This window comes from Nannobrachium achirus, assembly GCF_963921795.1.
Source record: "Nannobrachium achirus genome assembly, chromosome: 2".
In the NCBI taxonomy this organism is placed as follows: Eukaryota; Metazoa; Chordata; class Actinopteri; order Myctophiformes; family Myctophidae; genus Nannobrachium; species Nannobrachium achirus.
The window spans coordinates 46,698,046-46,714,277 of record NC_137811.1 but is presented as its reverse complement, the minus strand read 5'-3'; the positions used below and the strand labels follow the sequence as shown (position 1 = coordinate 46,714,277).

The window sequence follows — 16,232 nt, the reverse complement described above, 5'->3', positions numbered from 1 at the left end:
ACTAGTGTGCTATTTCATCTCCATCAATAAAGCAAGGCTTCTGTGCAAGGATTACGCCAGAAAACTGACACATCAGATCCTGTATATTGGTAATGGAAAAAAGAAAACTATAGGCAACTATGTTGGTCATCATAAAGTAGTGTTCCATTTCAATGGACAAAGACAATCAAACATAGCGAGGTCAGTGAGGTCACACAATGTATTAATTTCTGCAAGAGATCACAGATATGCGATCAGTGCTCTTCTAGGTGGAATATGTACATGTCAATTAATTAATGAATTAATTAATATTAATTAATTGTAATAATGAATTGTTAACGCATTACTAGATCCTACTTTGCGCTAATGTATTTCTAATACAAATGTTTTGTGTTCCGTACTCTGCTGGGGTGGGCTGCAAGGCAAATAGGAAGCAATGTGACTCCAAAACAGACTCAGAATCAGTGTAATTAAGCCTTTTGCCTTGACATTTCAATTATAGATGCTCTCTACCACAGTAAACACACATTTAACACCCAAAACAGACACGGCTGAAAAGACCAGAACTCTGCAGTAAATAGGTCAGCAGAGAGACAGAGAGCGAGCGAGCGAGAGAGCGAGACAGACTTCGGGGCTAAAGACGGCGATGGCGAGTTGCATTTGATATCACCTTCTGTGCCGCACATGTGCTGTAAGTGTGCTGAGAGCGAGATAGACAGTGAGAAAGACAGGGAGGGCAGAGAGAGAGAGAGAGAGAGAGAGAGAGAGAGAGAGAGAGAGAGAGAGAGAGAGAGAGAGAGAGAGCATCCTCCTCAAAATGGAAATTCCTCAGCTCCAGCCACAGCTGCAGAATGACACTTCAGATGGCCATGCTTTCCTTTGTACAGCCCCCTGGAATTAACCCAAACCACAATGGCATCACATCAGAAAAGCACGGCAGGAAAGTCAGACTTTATTATCTGTCGCTGTGGAACTATTTGTGAAGGGAGGAAGAGGGGGTACGAGGCCTCTGTCTTTCCTGACATGTCAACCTGCTCTGTATTAAGCTATTGTTGGGGGGGTTGCAACAAGAGCTGCGTTAAATGAGGGTCAAACACAGAACACTTAAGCTTAATTTATACTCTGTAGTGCGACGGTGTCACTTTGCTAACAAGAACTGATTTTCAAGTGGACAAATCTGTTCTAGCCAGCGAGCGACACTGGCATGCGATGGAGAATGAATTAAGCTTTCAAAATGGACATCCAACTATGTTGACCACACTCACATGGTGGCCATTTTTCTCATATATTATAAGAGTGAAAATAGCAGATCTACATGCTCACAACGCCTAGCGTTGCGAGGCGTTGAGAGCTTGTAGATCTGCTATTTAGCGTCATAATCTCACCAACATTGCAACATGGCAGAGGAAGGTCCGCAAGCACGCAAATATGAGCTGTTTGTGGAGCTTTTGTGTGAATATTGGGTGGGAAGTGATCGCCCCATATACCAATAAAGTAGGCCTATATACTCGTACACAAAATAAATAAAATAACAACTTTCTATCACATTGTGTTTGGGGAGGGGTGGGTGGGGGGGATGACTTCAAAGAGATTTCAACAACCGTGGTTTCTGTCTAATTTACGTTTTTCCAGGCACATGCCAAATGTAAAAACCCCAATTTTGAGGAGCGTATAATTACAGGGAGAGAATGGATGACTATAAATACTTCCATCATTACTAGCCCCTCCTGAAGAACATGATCCACACTGCAGAATAATGAAGGCAAAGTATTTCTGATCCTCCAACAGACGATACGAAGGGGGGGTGGGAGGTATCTGTGTGTGTGTGTGTGTGTGTGTGTGTGTGTGTGTGTGTGTGTGTGTGTGTGTGTGTGTGTGTGTGTGTGTGTGTGTGTGTGTGCGTGCGTGCGTGTGTGTGTGTGTGTTTTCTTCCGTTTATGTGCGTGCATCGTGTACTGTACAGGAGTTGTATGTGCGTGTCAGGGGGGGTTGAAGGGGTCATCATAGGCCCGAATATATCTCTGAGGATAGAGGATACTTCAGTGCAACTCAACCAAGCTTTAATTGGTTTGTGGAATCATTAATGGGACAGAGATACAATTAGAGTGGATGTGTGTTGCGTGCGTGCGTGCGTGCGTGCGTGCGTGCGTGCGTGCGTGCGTGCGTGCGTGTGTTCTTGGGCAGACATGCGCTCTGCATGTGCACACTGTATGCTGTCAGTGCCCTTTAAACAACAACAGACACCGGGAAATAACTTTGATCAACAAACATGTACTGTACCAAACAAGAAGATAATAATGAACCTCCGTGTTTAGCAAAGGTCTCTGAAAATAGATCATTTCAACTGGGATATATCAGATTTGAGCATAATATTCCTAGATTAGGCCAAGCTAATTAGCGCCCCGATATTTGGCAGGGTGCTTTGACGGAGGTCCAAATAAGCATATTGTCCTCGTAGCACAGGAGAGGAAGAGCTCTCCTCTGTTCTCCAGTCAGGGACGGGAAGAATATTTTAGACACAGACAGAAAACTTTACACAAATTCAGCCCTCGCTCCCATCTCACTGTCTGTCACTTTCTTTCTCTCCCTCCCTTTCTCTCTCTCTCTCTCTTTCTCTTTTCTTGCCCGATCAAAACTGGAAAATGTTGCTTTGAATAGCCAAAAGAAAGAAACGCAGGCAAACAAGAGCACGAGACCATGTTTACTTCCAGTATATCTATAGCCAGGCCAGGTTTCTGTGTCAGCTGGGACCAGGGCTGTTGAGTTGTCATGAGTATATCTGCTGAACCGCCAGCCAGCCAGTCATCAGGCGAGTGCCAGTTCCTCGTTGCTATTTGTGTTTGAGCCTTAGCCGCACTGCGAGCTTTCCCTCTCTCTGTTTTCCTCCTCCAGCCCCGTCCTCCAAACTTCTTCTTGTGGCAAGGAGCATGTGTTACAGCGGTCCGTCACTCCTGCAAAGAAAAGCGTGTGACCGAGCCTTCTCCCGTCCCTTTCAGACCCATTGTGTCACTGAAACAAGAGGCAGCAGCAAAGTAGTCGACTAAACACGATGTAGCAGCCTAGCAGGGGGATGGGGGGGGGGGGGATTGGGGGTGAGGTTTGTAGGGGGGAGGGGGGCACACTGGCGACGGTGGCCCCAGTGTGCCTGCTGCCGCTACCGGGGCTCCCGTGACTTGTTGGTTGTTGTTGTGGGGTCCCCCAGTCCCCCAACCCCCCCACAGGGGCCTGGATGGACTGTCTTTTGTGTCAGCGTTCAACCAGCGCTGTACTCGTGAAACTAGATAAATGGATTAGGGGTGCAGAGATACGGGCGGGCATCTTCAAGAGAAGACAACAGCTATGTTTAAGGGAGGAGGTGCGGGTGGGGGTGGGGGGTGGGGGGGGGGGGAGGAAATGGAAAGACATTTGTGACTACCAAGGGTCGAGTCTGTTGTGGGAATAGCCTGCTTCTGCCAAAAAAAGAGACAAGACAGTGATAAACTTTCCTCGCCATGCAGTCACCTCTCCCTCTCTCTCTTTGTCACACACGCACGCACGGGTGAGCGCTTGCACGCACACACACACACACACACACACACACACACACACACACACACACACACGCGCGCGCGCGCACACACGCACACATGCCACACTGCCACAATGCACAATTCACTACTAAAATGAATGGATTGCCACACTGTGACACATCTCAGTTGCAGGGGGAGATGGTCCTTGTTCAACAACAAAAGGCTGTGGTATTATGGGGGCCACAGTTTGTGACAGGATGCTAAATTGTTTTAGGGTCAACAACTTATTCTCTTTTCTTTTTTTTTGCATATCTACCAAGCAAGTTCAATTCTCATTCCACAAAAAAACTAAACAAAAAGACACCAATCCATCTTCAGTTGGGTATGGTACTCATAAGGGTTGCTTGGCTTTGTAGAAGCTGTATTATATTCATTTATAAATAATTATTTTTATTTAGTCATTCATTCATTTTTATGATTGTTTAACAAATATTACAGTTTTTTTCCCCCTGCAAATCCAACTTAAAGCCTAAAAATACACGCCTTAACATAATTTATACAGATGAAATGTTTAAATAACATTGTTTTTAAAATTATTATTATGTAGAGAATATTAATTGGAATTCTAATTACCCTATCTGATCATCACAATTATAATTAGGGAGCAATCATGTAAGCATCATTTACTGAGCTTCATAATGGTCATAATGCTTTCAAATGGCACAGATACCATTATGCATATTTACCTCTACAGTACATTCCCAATGTGCTTTCTGTATATTTATTTTAAATGTGTTTGTTTTGTCTTCTCATTTTTATGTTTGAGGCTCAATTTTAGCCCCCCCGCCCCACCCCCTTTACATTATGGCCCCAGGCACATTGCATGGGGAGAAATGCCTGGAAGTGGCAGTCTAATTATCAGCTCCAAATCCGTTCATTACTCATTAGACCAATTCGCTGTGTATCCACTTGCTAAATGAATAATTTTGTATATATTATGAAAACACAATGTTATGGCCTGCAGCTAACTTTATTGTGCTAAGCTCACGCTGCTTTGCTACAAAAGGAATAAATGGGGCAGCGGAGAGGTTATTTAATTTCACCCACAAAAGACCAGCTCATGAGATGATTGTGTGATGTGCAAATGGGCGAGGAAGGGGAATTATGAAATTTGCACACCTGCTTTTCTTTCAGACCCCCGCATCATAATGATGTGGCCTTCTGTAAGCCAGTGGTTCTCAAACTTTTTCATGTTAGGGACCCCCCAAATTGACACTTATTAGCCCACGGACCCCCATTTGAAAAGATATGCCAGGGACCCCCCATTAGAGAAGATTATAATATATTTTTTAGCAGTGATTCTGAACCATTATAATTTCAAGAACCCCCAGTTTGACATGCATTAGGCCACAGACAGACCCCCATTTAATGGCATTTCTATCTCTTGGACCGCAATTTATTTTGTAAAATCTATGTTCATTTAACTCTGAGAGTTACAGACCCCTATAAGGGTCCATTTGGTTCCCTACTAGCATTCAGCTGGGGACCCCCTGGAACTCCCTCAAGGACCCTTGGGGGTCCCCGGACCCCACTTTGAGAACCAATGCTGTGTTTTATGACTCTGCACAATTAGCCTATTGCCTGGCATAAAATAACTTTAATTTTATACTAAAAATCTAGAAACCTTAAACCTGTATAAAGTTGGATTTAAACTTGATATCTCTTTAAGTTGCACATTAAAGGCACGACTATTAAACAATCGGGGAGGAAACTATCCACATATAGGCTACTGTGATGTGTTTGTGGCTGAATAAAGTTGTTTAAATGCAAGTCAAGCCGAGTGACCTCAGACAGGTCAACAAAACAGTCCGTGACCTTTGTTAATTTTTCAACATGGCCCTCAACTGTGTGACTGTTTAGATCAGTGATTCCCAAACTTATCAGCTTGAGACCCAAAAGAGAAATTGACGTTTGTGAGCTTGTAGATCTGCTGTTTTCACTACTCCTTACACATGTATTCTAATTTATGGCATCTCTTAAATGTTTATTTTATTTATGAATGAATATATAGCATGTTTATTTTTTTATGGTTTCATTTAAAAAAATGTAGGAAACAAAAAAATTAAGGGATCCACAAAACTGTTTCCCCCGACCCACAAATGTGTCCCGAGCCACTGTTTTGGAACCAGTGGTTAAGCGGATATGCGTTTAAATGACACAGATTTATGCGCGTAAGGAAGGCTTTTACGCATAGGTAGCCTAACCAATAGCCTAAAAAGGCCAATGGGCAGTATGTAAAATGCTCTTTTATAATCCTTTGCACGACTTTTTCAAAACTTTAGTCAGAAAGACCTGTTAAAAAATACCAAACACGCCACAATTGGACAATGAATGAGTTGGACGACTATGGAAAATAAGCATGACTAATTTAACTGTTCATAAATAAATTACAGCCTATATTCCTTAACAATTTTTGACAATATTTTCTGCCAGCCTAACACAATTTCCATTAAAATAATACGGCCCAAATTGCGTTTATAGCCGATCTACAAGCTCGCTCCTTGCATGGAGCTTGTAGGTTTGTAATATAAACAATTAATTTTAATACCTTTATATCTGTAACGTGCGAGTTAAAGCTCTGTTGCTGCTGGTCATAAACATAGCATAATATGACATCTATTAATCGCCCATAGAGGTCGCTGTGATATTGCAAAACAGACACGCATTAGTCACTCCACAGGTTTGGAGCATTGAAATCCTCTTCCTGCCTGGCATAACTTTTGCTGACTTTTCTTTGAAAAATGAGGAAATGATAATAAGCATAATGCTAATTTTTATCACGCGAAGATATCGTCTTCCTAAATTCAAGTACAGTGATCAGTAATCAGAGAAAAAAAAGGGACCCCAATTTAAACAAGCCTAAAAGGCTTTCTTGTGGTCTGGTCTACGTGAACTGTACAGTCCTGTGCCTTTTCCTATATACAAACTTCTAATAAAGTATTCAATTAATCAAGGTAATCTTTGAATGTCTTATATCGTTTGGACAGCAATCATACTTTTATATTTTAATATTTAAGAGTTGTGTGTCACAATCTTATTGCCCCCATGCTGATCGGTTGATAGTACATTATTAGTATCTGTCAGGCTCAATGTATTTCAAACAATAGCGAAAAAAGGGGCGAAATGTAAAAATTACAATCTCACATCACAGCTTACACATTATTATCCTCGGCTCCTATTAGGCCACTGAGGCGAATCAATATTTGGTTTTGGTAAGTGATGGGGGTGCGGGGAGCAGCCGCCTCCACACACACTAATGATCATTATCAGACTGGTAACAGACAGCACCCCAAACCACTGATCCCTCTGCAAGGGTAAAAATGTCACCCAACCGGCCTTATATATAGCAGGGAAAAAATCTCCTTCCCGGTGGAGGGAAAAAAAAAAAAAAGGGAAAAGAAAAATATTAATAATTTATTATCGAATCGAGTTCTCTTTCTGACAGATTAGATTTTAACCATTTGATTTTGTTTGGACTGGGCGTTCCCATATTATTACTTAATGACGTTCCCAGCTGCTGCTGTCCATTTTGTGGCAGCAGCAACCATCTGGCCACTTATTAGCACCTCAATGCATCCACGCCGCTTCCCTCCCTCTCATCACGAGCAAGTGGAATAAAATTATAAGCCTCTGCTTGTGCACAGAACACCACTATTTTCTCCCCGTTCCTTTCCAAAAAAAATACGTTTTTAGGATTCAGCAAGAACATAATTTCCCTCGATAATAATAGTCTAATTCATAATAATATTACATTATTAAATGTATTATTATTAATATTGTTATATTTAATAATAATATTATGCATAATATTATTATTTCTATCCCCTACAGCCTACACAGCCCGATACAAATGTTGGCTGGTTTTTGTCATCATAATGCCTGTCTAAACATAGATAAATCATATCAACATCAGAAACAGAAACGAAAATATGAGCAAGGGGAGGTTCACTGTTTGTTTTTTTCTCTATAATTTCATTTCGTTTATTAGGCAAAATATACGATCTGGACAAATTCCGTCAACGCGCTATTTACAAATTTAAATCACTTGGTATTTACATTAAAGGAAGACACCAACAAAACAAAAAAACAAAAACAAGAATAGAGACAAAATAAAAATAAAAAGCCTACCAAAACTGTCCCAGCCTGCCTGGGCAGGGTAGAGAGGAGGGAGAGGATATGGGCGCGATTATAGGCTACACAACAATAGAGGAATTATTCCATCCATGATCCACAGGATATTACCAAATTACGCAGAAACCTCGTATCTCCAAGTCTCAAATGTGTATGTTTTTTTTCCCCACCCGAAATGAAAGCCCTACTTCATCATCATACAAGAGTCAGTGTTGCACATAAAAGTAGTGCAAATAGCAGATCTACAAGCACACAACGCCTCGCATCCGCGAGGGGGTGTGTGCTTGTAGATCTGCTATTTTCACTATAGTTTTTGTTTTTTAATAATAATAATGAAATTGAACGGTTTTGGACATACAAGGTTTCCACACCCGACAACGACGATTTGTTCTGTAGTACCGATCTGAACGCTACGCTGCATTTAGGATATTTTTCATTGTCCTTGTTTTTAAAGGAGTGTGTGTATAAAGTCTTTTCAGTCTTTCTTTCATTCATTTTTCCCGTGGCAACAACAGCACACACAGTCAGCAGCCAATCACACACACACAACACAACTCTATAATATGTCTTGATCAGGCCGAGGACAGGGCAGTGAGGACCCGTTGCGTTGCTTCTTGTTGAGTCCTGGAGGCGCTGGAAGGCAGAGAGAATCTAAGATAAGAATAATACAAAAGGTATAGATAAATAAATGCTCCCCTCTCCTCTCCATGCAGTCTCCGCCATGCATGTTCACACATGCAGCGCTTTCAATATGCATTTGAAATGTCTAGCAGATTTTTTTTTTTTTTTTTTAACAACCCACTCTTTCCTCCATTTTTGATTCCCTTGATATTAAATACATTTTAAACACATTTATGAGTCAACAATTAGCATAAAGGCCATTAGTCATTAGTCCAGCATACAGACCAAATAGCGGCTGGTCAAATAAGGCTAAAATAAATAAATAAAAAACGCGAGAGAGAGAGACTATGGTGTGTGTGTGTGTGGGGGGGGGGAGAGAGAAAGAGAGAGAGAGAGAGAGAGAGAGAGAGAGAGAGAGAGAGAGAGAGAGAGAGAGAGAGAGAGAGAGGCTGGATTCGTACAGTGAAAATTGTAGCACTTGAAACGAGGGGAAACTTCGCTGCTAGAACGCTCCCCTGGGCAGCGGGTTTCCCAGGGGTCTTTAGGGAAAGCACACAGCCCAGACACAGGCCGTTCTCCTCGGTGACTTGATAAGTAGCCACACTCCCCCAAGAGGGGAGGAATTAAAGAGCCCCAGTCAGATTCCCCCTGTCACCCTTAAAAGAGTATGTGGCTAAATTACCCCCCAATCGCAAAACTGCCAAAGCCATAAACTGTGTCTATTATTTAAAACAATATTATATCATATTCTAGCCTGCACATATTTATATTGGAAAGTGTCACTAGGCCTATATTTATTTTTTCAAAAGTGCAATAAGCTAAATGGTTAGAAACTGGTCAAATAATTACATGGAACGTTTATATAGGCTATACGCGTCCCATTAATTATATTTTATTTATTTTATGCCGAAGTTGCTATAGGTTAGTTAATTGTTGTTACAGCGCAAATATCATTAAACCAAAAAAGAACTATACATAGGGACGCGTGTCGCAAATCATGTTTTAAAATGAAGTATTTGCGGTGGCATTACAATTATAATAATTAAATATGCACTTTGACTGACAGCTCAGAGCCTTATGTTAAAACAGAAGAAGCTCACCTCTCATGGAGGGGTCGAAAGGAAGACTTCAGGGACTGTGACGGAGGAGAATCCGTTCTGACACCATTTTCATGCTCTAAAAAATGAAAGACAAATATAGGCAATTAATTAATTATCATTAGCTTTTTCAAACTGTTGTCCATGTAGATTAAATATAGTTTTCAAGTGTGTGTGTGTGTGTGTGTGTGTGTGTGTGTGTGTGTGTGTGTGTGTGTGTGTGTGTGTGTGTGTGTGTGTGTGTGTGCTTGAGCGCGAGCACGTTGCTTATAGCTGTCCAATATTGACTCGGGTCTAACAAGTTCAGACTTCTATTAGTCTAGCAGTGCATGGTTCCCAAACTTTTTTAGCTCATGCAGAGCCTCAGACCCAAAAGAGAAATTAGACGTTGGCCTGGGACCCAAACTAGTGAAAACAGCAACGCGTTGCTTAGCTGCGTTGTGAGCTTGTAGATCGGCTATTTTCACGATACACTTACTAATTTATGGAATTTGGTTAGATTTAATTGTATTTATTCATCAAACTACGTAGAAAAATGTTTTAATCATGAAAAACGTAGCCTTTTTAAATGTTTTGAAATAACAATAATTAAAAACAAAATGCAGGAAACCAAAAATTAAGGGACCAAAAAAAAAGTGTCCGCGACCCACAAATGGATCCCGACCCAGTGTTTGGAAACCAGTGGTCTAAACTCCTAACAGTGAAAAGCGAAAGTGTTTCAGCAGCGAGGGAATCAGACTCGTTCATAACATCCTAATAGTTCTTATCTTACCTATATGTGCTTGGGACTGTGTTCACATCCTAGTTATTATTCTTACCTATGTGCTTGGGACTGTGGAGGTCTTGGGCTGACGTCTTGCTGTCATTGCTGAGCGCTGCTGCAGATGTGACCGGCGACACCACCACCGACGCGGGCTGCTGCTGCTGCAGGTGGTGGTTGTGGTGGTGGTGATGGTTTACTCCCAGAAAAGACCTGACGTTCAGCAGCGAGTTCTGGCCGTGCAGGAAAGCGCCGTTCGTCCAGTTGTGGAACTTCCCGATCTGGCACGTGTACAGTCCGTGGCTGGGGAGGAAGGCCGGGTGCGTTTGGAGCTGGTGGTGGGGGTGGGGGGGCGCCGAGGGGTGCGCGCCGGCCGCAGGGCCGCCCGACGGAGACGTGGGCTTCTGCGCGGAGGAACTGTCGGGACTGGTGGCGGTCTCCGCCAGCGACCATATTTTGGGCTTATTGTTCGCCGGGAGAGGAAAGCTCCCGGGCCTGTCCGGGGACAAAACCCGTGTGTTGTTATTGTTACCGTCCGACACGTCCTTACTCCCGTGGTGGGCCGATATGGCGCTCTTATTAGACTTGTCGAAGGCCTCGTGGGCCTGCTGCAGGGCGAAGGCCCGGCGCTTCTCCATGCCGTCCAGGTCCCCCCCCACGCCGCCCCTGTGCAGCAGCAGCTCCCTGTTGTTCCCGTCGCTCGACTTGTCGTCGTCGTCCTCGTTGCTCTGGTCGCCGTCGTTGTCGTCGATCTTGTCTATGTCGATGCTCTCCAGGTCGATCTCCTCCTCGTCCTCGTTCTTCTCGCCCTCGTCGCCGCTGCCGAACAGGTTCCCGTCCTCCTCCTCGTCCTCCTTGGTCCTGGCGCCCCACGTCACCTTGTTCTCCTTCTTGAGCCTCCGCCGGGCGTTGGCGAACCAGGTGGACACCTGCGTCAGGGTCATCTTGGTGATGATGGCCAGCATGATCTTCTCGCCCTTGGTGGGGTACGGGTTCTTCCTGTGCTCGTTGAGCCAGGCCTTCAGCGTGCTAGTGCTCTCCCGGGTGGCGTTCTTGGGCCTGGCCGGGTCGCCGTACTGGAACTGGCCGTACGGGTAGAACGCAGGAGAGGTGTGGGCAGCGAAGCTGGCAGGGTGGACGCCAGGGCTGTCCTTCAGGTCGTACTGGGAGCCCTTAACACATTATGGATAAAGAGATCATGAGTTTTAGGCCCCTTATGATACACAAACAACACTCCATCTATGAGTTTATTATGTCACACAAACACCACTCCATCTATGAGTTTATTATGCCACACAAACAACACTCCATATGAGTTTATTATGCCACACAAACAACACTCAATCTATGAGTTTAAAGTTTTTTTTAGGCATGATAATATAGGCTACTTCATGCGGATATCATCACAATCAAAATGGGAGAACTCGACCTATGTTTAGGCCTACAAAATCCCGATAGCACAAATGCACATGGCTCAAACTTTCCGCAAGTGCAGGCCAGGCTATAGCCTAGTAGTCGATGTTCTCAACTTGCCACATGTCACATGCTATATGACGTTCACGCAGACCGCGTCTTCTACACACATGAAACTCAGCAGAGGCCTAAATACAAATTCTACTATTAGCTATTTTCTCGTATATCAGTTTAACAACGGCATATACACATGTGTACACATTGAGACAAATAAGAATTCTCATGGCTCTATGATCCACACACTGCTCAGCCCAGCACCTAACAGCCAAATTCCCCTGCACACACACACGCTTAACCTATGAGGTAAGCAGTTTGGAGCTCTATGAGAAGTTATTACAGCATGCCATACGCTTGTCAGGCCCGTGGTATACTTTTTACTATGCCATACCATTTTGTCGCCTATATTTCCCATATACACACGATCAATCGCGTGGCCAATTATATGTATATTTCATATAGGCCTATACTTTTATGAATTATGTCTGTCTGACAACCCTTTGCCCAGGGCGTCGATAGAGAGTCAGTAAGCTATACAGCCTATCAGTAAGAGTTGTGAACTCGATGGCCTTCTGCTCGTTGAAGCGCTATAACACTTTTATTACTGTAAGTATAGGCCTATATTTGAAGTCTAGCCCAATCACAACAATATTTTGTATTTATAAATGACAGTAAGGCCTAACATATTAATTTATCGTCTTAAAATCGCAACGCAATGGAATAGCAGTCTACCATAAGCATAACACGCGACACACACACGCGGTAATTAAGGGCATACGATAGTAATAGTACCTAGTTTATAAACAATTATAAATATTGATTTTGTCTTTACAAGGAGAACAACTTTCCATAATCTGATCTGTAGCACTAAGCACGCAGGCCATAGAAGTTGTTAACTTTATGTCGGATAAATAAAAACATCCCTTTCGTATTTCTTTATGGCTTCTTTACACGGCAGCTCATTCCAGCATTATATTATAATTATTATATGCATAGGTTATGTTTGTTATAAATATTAGGCTACTTGCATCCAGGTAAACAAATGATCAAGCGAGGAAAAACAGGAGCTTAACGGTAAACAACAACTGAGCTCTCAAGCTAAACAAGCAAATACAACTTCACAAACCTTTAGAAACCCTATTGCTATTAAAGATAGGGAGGAATAAATTATTTCCAGGCAAGAAACGTTAATCCTTCGCTCAAAGTTGTCTTTAAACAGCAGCCTTCATGTTTTCCAGACATGCGCGTCCATTTTCCCCCAGAACCTTTACATAGCTTATACTTTCTTTATATGTTGTGTATAGGCTATACTAAAATAACAGCAAAAGAAACACAGTCTTACCATTTGGGAGAAGAGAGCTAAGTCCGCGCTGGTGTAAGGCAAAAAAGCGCTATAGTTGTGAGCGTACGGGTTGGCATACATGCCCAACACCGATGTGACCGCTGCCGCTGTCGCGGACGGGCTTCCCCCGATGTCGGTGCTTCCTCCGCGGGACGAGGGCGTCAGGACCCCCGGTCTCTCGCTCCCGTAGACCTGGGAGGCACTTAAGTACTGCGGGTAGCCCAGCTGGGGGAAAGACATCTCCAGCACCTTTCAATCTGCACAGCTAGATCGCCAGGAGAAAACCGTGCGTAAAAAGTGAGAGCCCCGCGAACGAAGAAGAACCCCAAAAGAAGTCAAAGTGTTCAAGCCACGCCAGGAGACAAACCGTGTTGTAAAAGGTAGCCTATAGTAAAAAAAACAACCGTGCTTCTTCCTTAAATCTCGGCTTCTCTCTTTTCTCCCCCCTTCTGCAAGTCCACTGGATGTGATCTGATCAACAATTGAGCTCCAACTGACGTGCCTGCCCCGAGGTCTCGGGCTGATCTCTCAGATACAATTTGAAGTTGATGCTTTGATTGGCATTCCTACTTGAGCCTGCAAGCTCCTCCTCGTTCGGAGCATGTGGATAGAGCATTGGCTGGGGCCACTCTCCGCGTGTATGGTGTATTGTATGTTAAATGTTCAGCATTAGACTCCATTCACCGAAGCTTTGATTGTTGTATGACAACCTGTCTACACGATTTTTTACAGCTGTCCGACATAGGGGGGAAGTAAACCCGACTGAAGAAGGAACTTACTTTGAATAGATTTAAATTATAATTAACAGGGAAGATAGCCTACTATACTCCGCAGAGGAACACTGGTGTTATCGCGGGCTGCCCGGTGCGTCTATTTAATTTACAGATCGGGTGATGGTTCACAATGCTTTCAATTAGCGTGCTACTGGAAAATAATCAAAATGAACTTGACGGGTTGTTTCCCTCTTTTTCCTTCTTTCTTTCTTCTTCTTATTTTTTGTGTAATTGCAGTGTTGTGTTTAACTTTTCCCCTGATCTGAGGAGATTATATTTTAAACTAAAACTTTCAGAGCGAGGTGGAGAATAGGCCTATATAGTTGATCTGTGATTGTTGAATAGCGTATTAGCTCATATTGTAATATATGTTTGTATTTACTGATGATATTTTTTTCTTTCTTCAAAAGTTTTGACTGCGGTATCTAATTAATATAAAGCTGTATCATACACAATTCAAGATCCCGTTTAGTTCAATTTGATCTATAACTGAAGTTTTACTTATTGGTTTAATTTTGTTAAATAGCTCTCTCTCCCTCTCCCTCTCCCTCTCACGCACGCACGCGCACGCACGCGCGCACACACACACACACACACACACACACACACACACACACACACACACACACACACACACACACACACACACACACACACACTCTCTCTCTCTCTCTCTCTCTCTCTCTCTCTCTCTCTCTCTCTCTCTCTCTCTCTCTCTCTCTCTCTCTCTCTCTCCCTCTCTCTCTCTCTCTCTCTGTTTCTCTCTCCCTCTCTCAGACGTAAGTATTCGTGCGAGAGCGCGTGCACGTGTGTGGATTTAAAGCAGATTGTGGTTGTCTTTGCATTGCGACAACAAAAGCTCTTAAACGTTTACGTGTTTCGAGTGAATTGGAAAGATGAAAAACAGGGAAAACTTTGACACCTTAACCTGAGACGTATACATTCTGCAGGGTTTTACACCCTCAATTTGATTCACAACAGTAGGCTATAGCCTATGCCTCTTTCGAGGAATATAGTTTCATTATGATGATTTGTTATTGAAATTGTACGACTTTTTGGCCCTGCACAAGAAAAGTCACTCTAGACTATTCTCAATTCATTGTTTAACTGACTTTTTGAAGCTGTCAAATGAATTCACGAGTAGGCTATTATAATAACTTAACCTATTGACTATAATGGCCTAATTTAGAAGTTAAAATCATAGATAAAAATGTACAGTGTGAAGTAAGAGGCATATACCCTTTTAAATGTAGCCTATATTTATTAATTATTGACACAACAATTTCACAAGCCTCTTTGGTCATATAAAATAAATTAATCAGAATAAGGCTCGCTAGAGCCTACATTTTGGTCACACCATTTACGTCTTTATCAAATTTCTAATCCAGGAAACATGATTGATATTTTACCGCCCAGCCCACTCCAATTTTTCCAACGTGACAGGTGGTCTTCACCTGTGTAGGCCTACTCTACTCCGATGTTCATGTTTTTAAACAGTTGGTTTATATTTATTTTCTTTTTCTTTTTTAATCACCCAACTATAACTCCCAACCCGTGGTGCTTGGGGTTTGTGTAGATTTAATGCCCTAACGACAGAACCCGAGAAGTCAGTATAGATTGTGATCTGCACCAGATGGCTCCGAGTGGATGCTGCGAGCACGGAGGATGTGTTAAAAATATCTGAGGGGTAGTGATGGTAATCTGCGGAACACATCAGAAAGGAGGGGACGAATGGCAATTGTGATAACCCGCTGGAAATGTATGTGCGCGGGGTCTAAAGAGGATGAGGATGGCGGTGGAGGAGGTAGTGGTGGTGACACTGCGTGTGTGTGTGTGTGTGTGTGTGTGTGTGTGTGTGTGTGTGTGTGTGTGTGTGTGTGTGTGTGTGTGTGTGTGTGTGTGTGTGTGTGCGCGCGTGTGCGTGTGCGTGTGCGTGCGTGTGCGTGTGCGTGTGTGAGAGAGAGAGAGAGAGAGAGAAATAATAAAAAAAAATAAGTACACTGTCTATAATTTAATGGAATTGTGAGGAAATCTCTGAATAATAATTATATTTATGATGACAACAATTAGCCTAATATATGGACAAGCGAAATTAAGTTATGCATACTTTTCAATAGCCTACTTGCAATGCATTGGACATGTGGCCCGCCTGTGTACAATTCTGGACGATAGCTTATTGTGCGTGTGTGTGCGTGTGCGTGTGCGTGTGTGTTTGCGTGTACTGTGTTGGGTGCTTGCGTGCGTTGAACTTTTCCTCTCAAAGGCTAGAAATGTAGTAACTCCTGGCAAACAATGGCACGTGGTGAGGGCAATAAAACTCATTCAGCGTCAACTGATTTATTGGCTCTTGTTAAAATCTCATTACCACCACAAGTCCGCTCAACTTCAAGCAGGAGTGCAGTCAGTTAACACGGAAATGTTACTGACTGAAATGTTGAATCCTTTCATTGTTCGCTCATCTAAACTTGCACATTGGTCGCTTTTAGAGAG

The 16,232-nt window shown here is 43.0% G+C and overlaps 1 protein-coding gene across 1 annotated transcript; it reads right to left on the bottom strand.

Annotated features, from left to right (window-relative positions):
- Positions 1-8,251: 8,251 nt before the first annotated feature.
- Positions 8,252-13,209, bottom strand: irx1a (iroquois homeobox 1a; the record flags this gene model as incomplete). Its single annotated transcript, XM_080748881.1, has 4 exons — positions 8,252-8,312; positions 9,401-9,476; positions 10,216-11,329; positions 12,970-13,209. The coding sequence occupies 4 exons, from the start codon at positions 13,207-13,209 to the stop codon at positions 8,252-8,254; spliced, it is 1,491 nt and encodes a 496-aa protein (XP_080605007.1).
- Between the last annotated feature and the right edge of the window lie 3,023 nt (positions 13,210-16,232).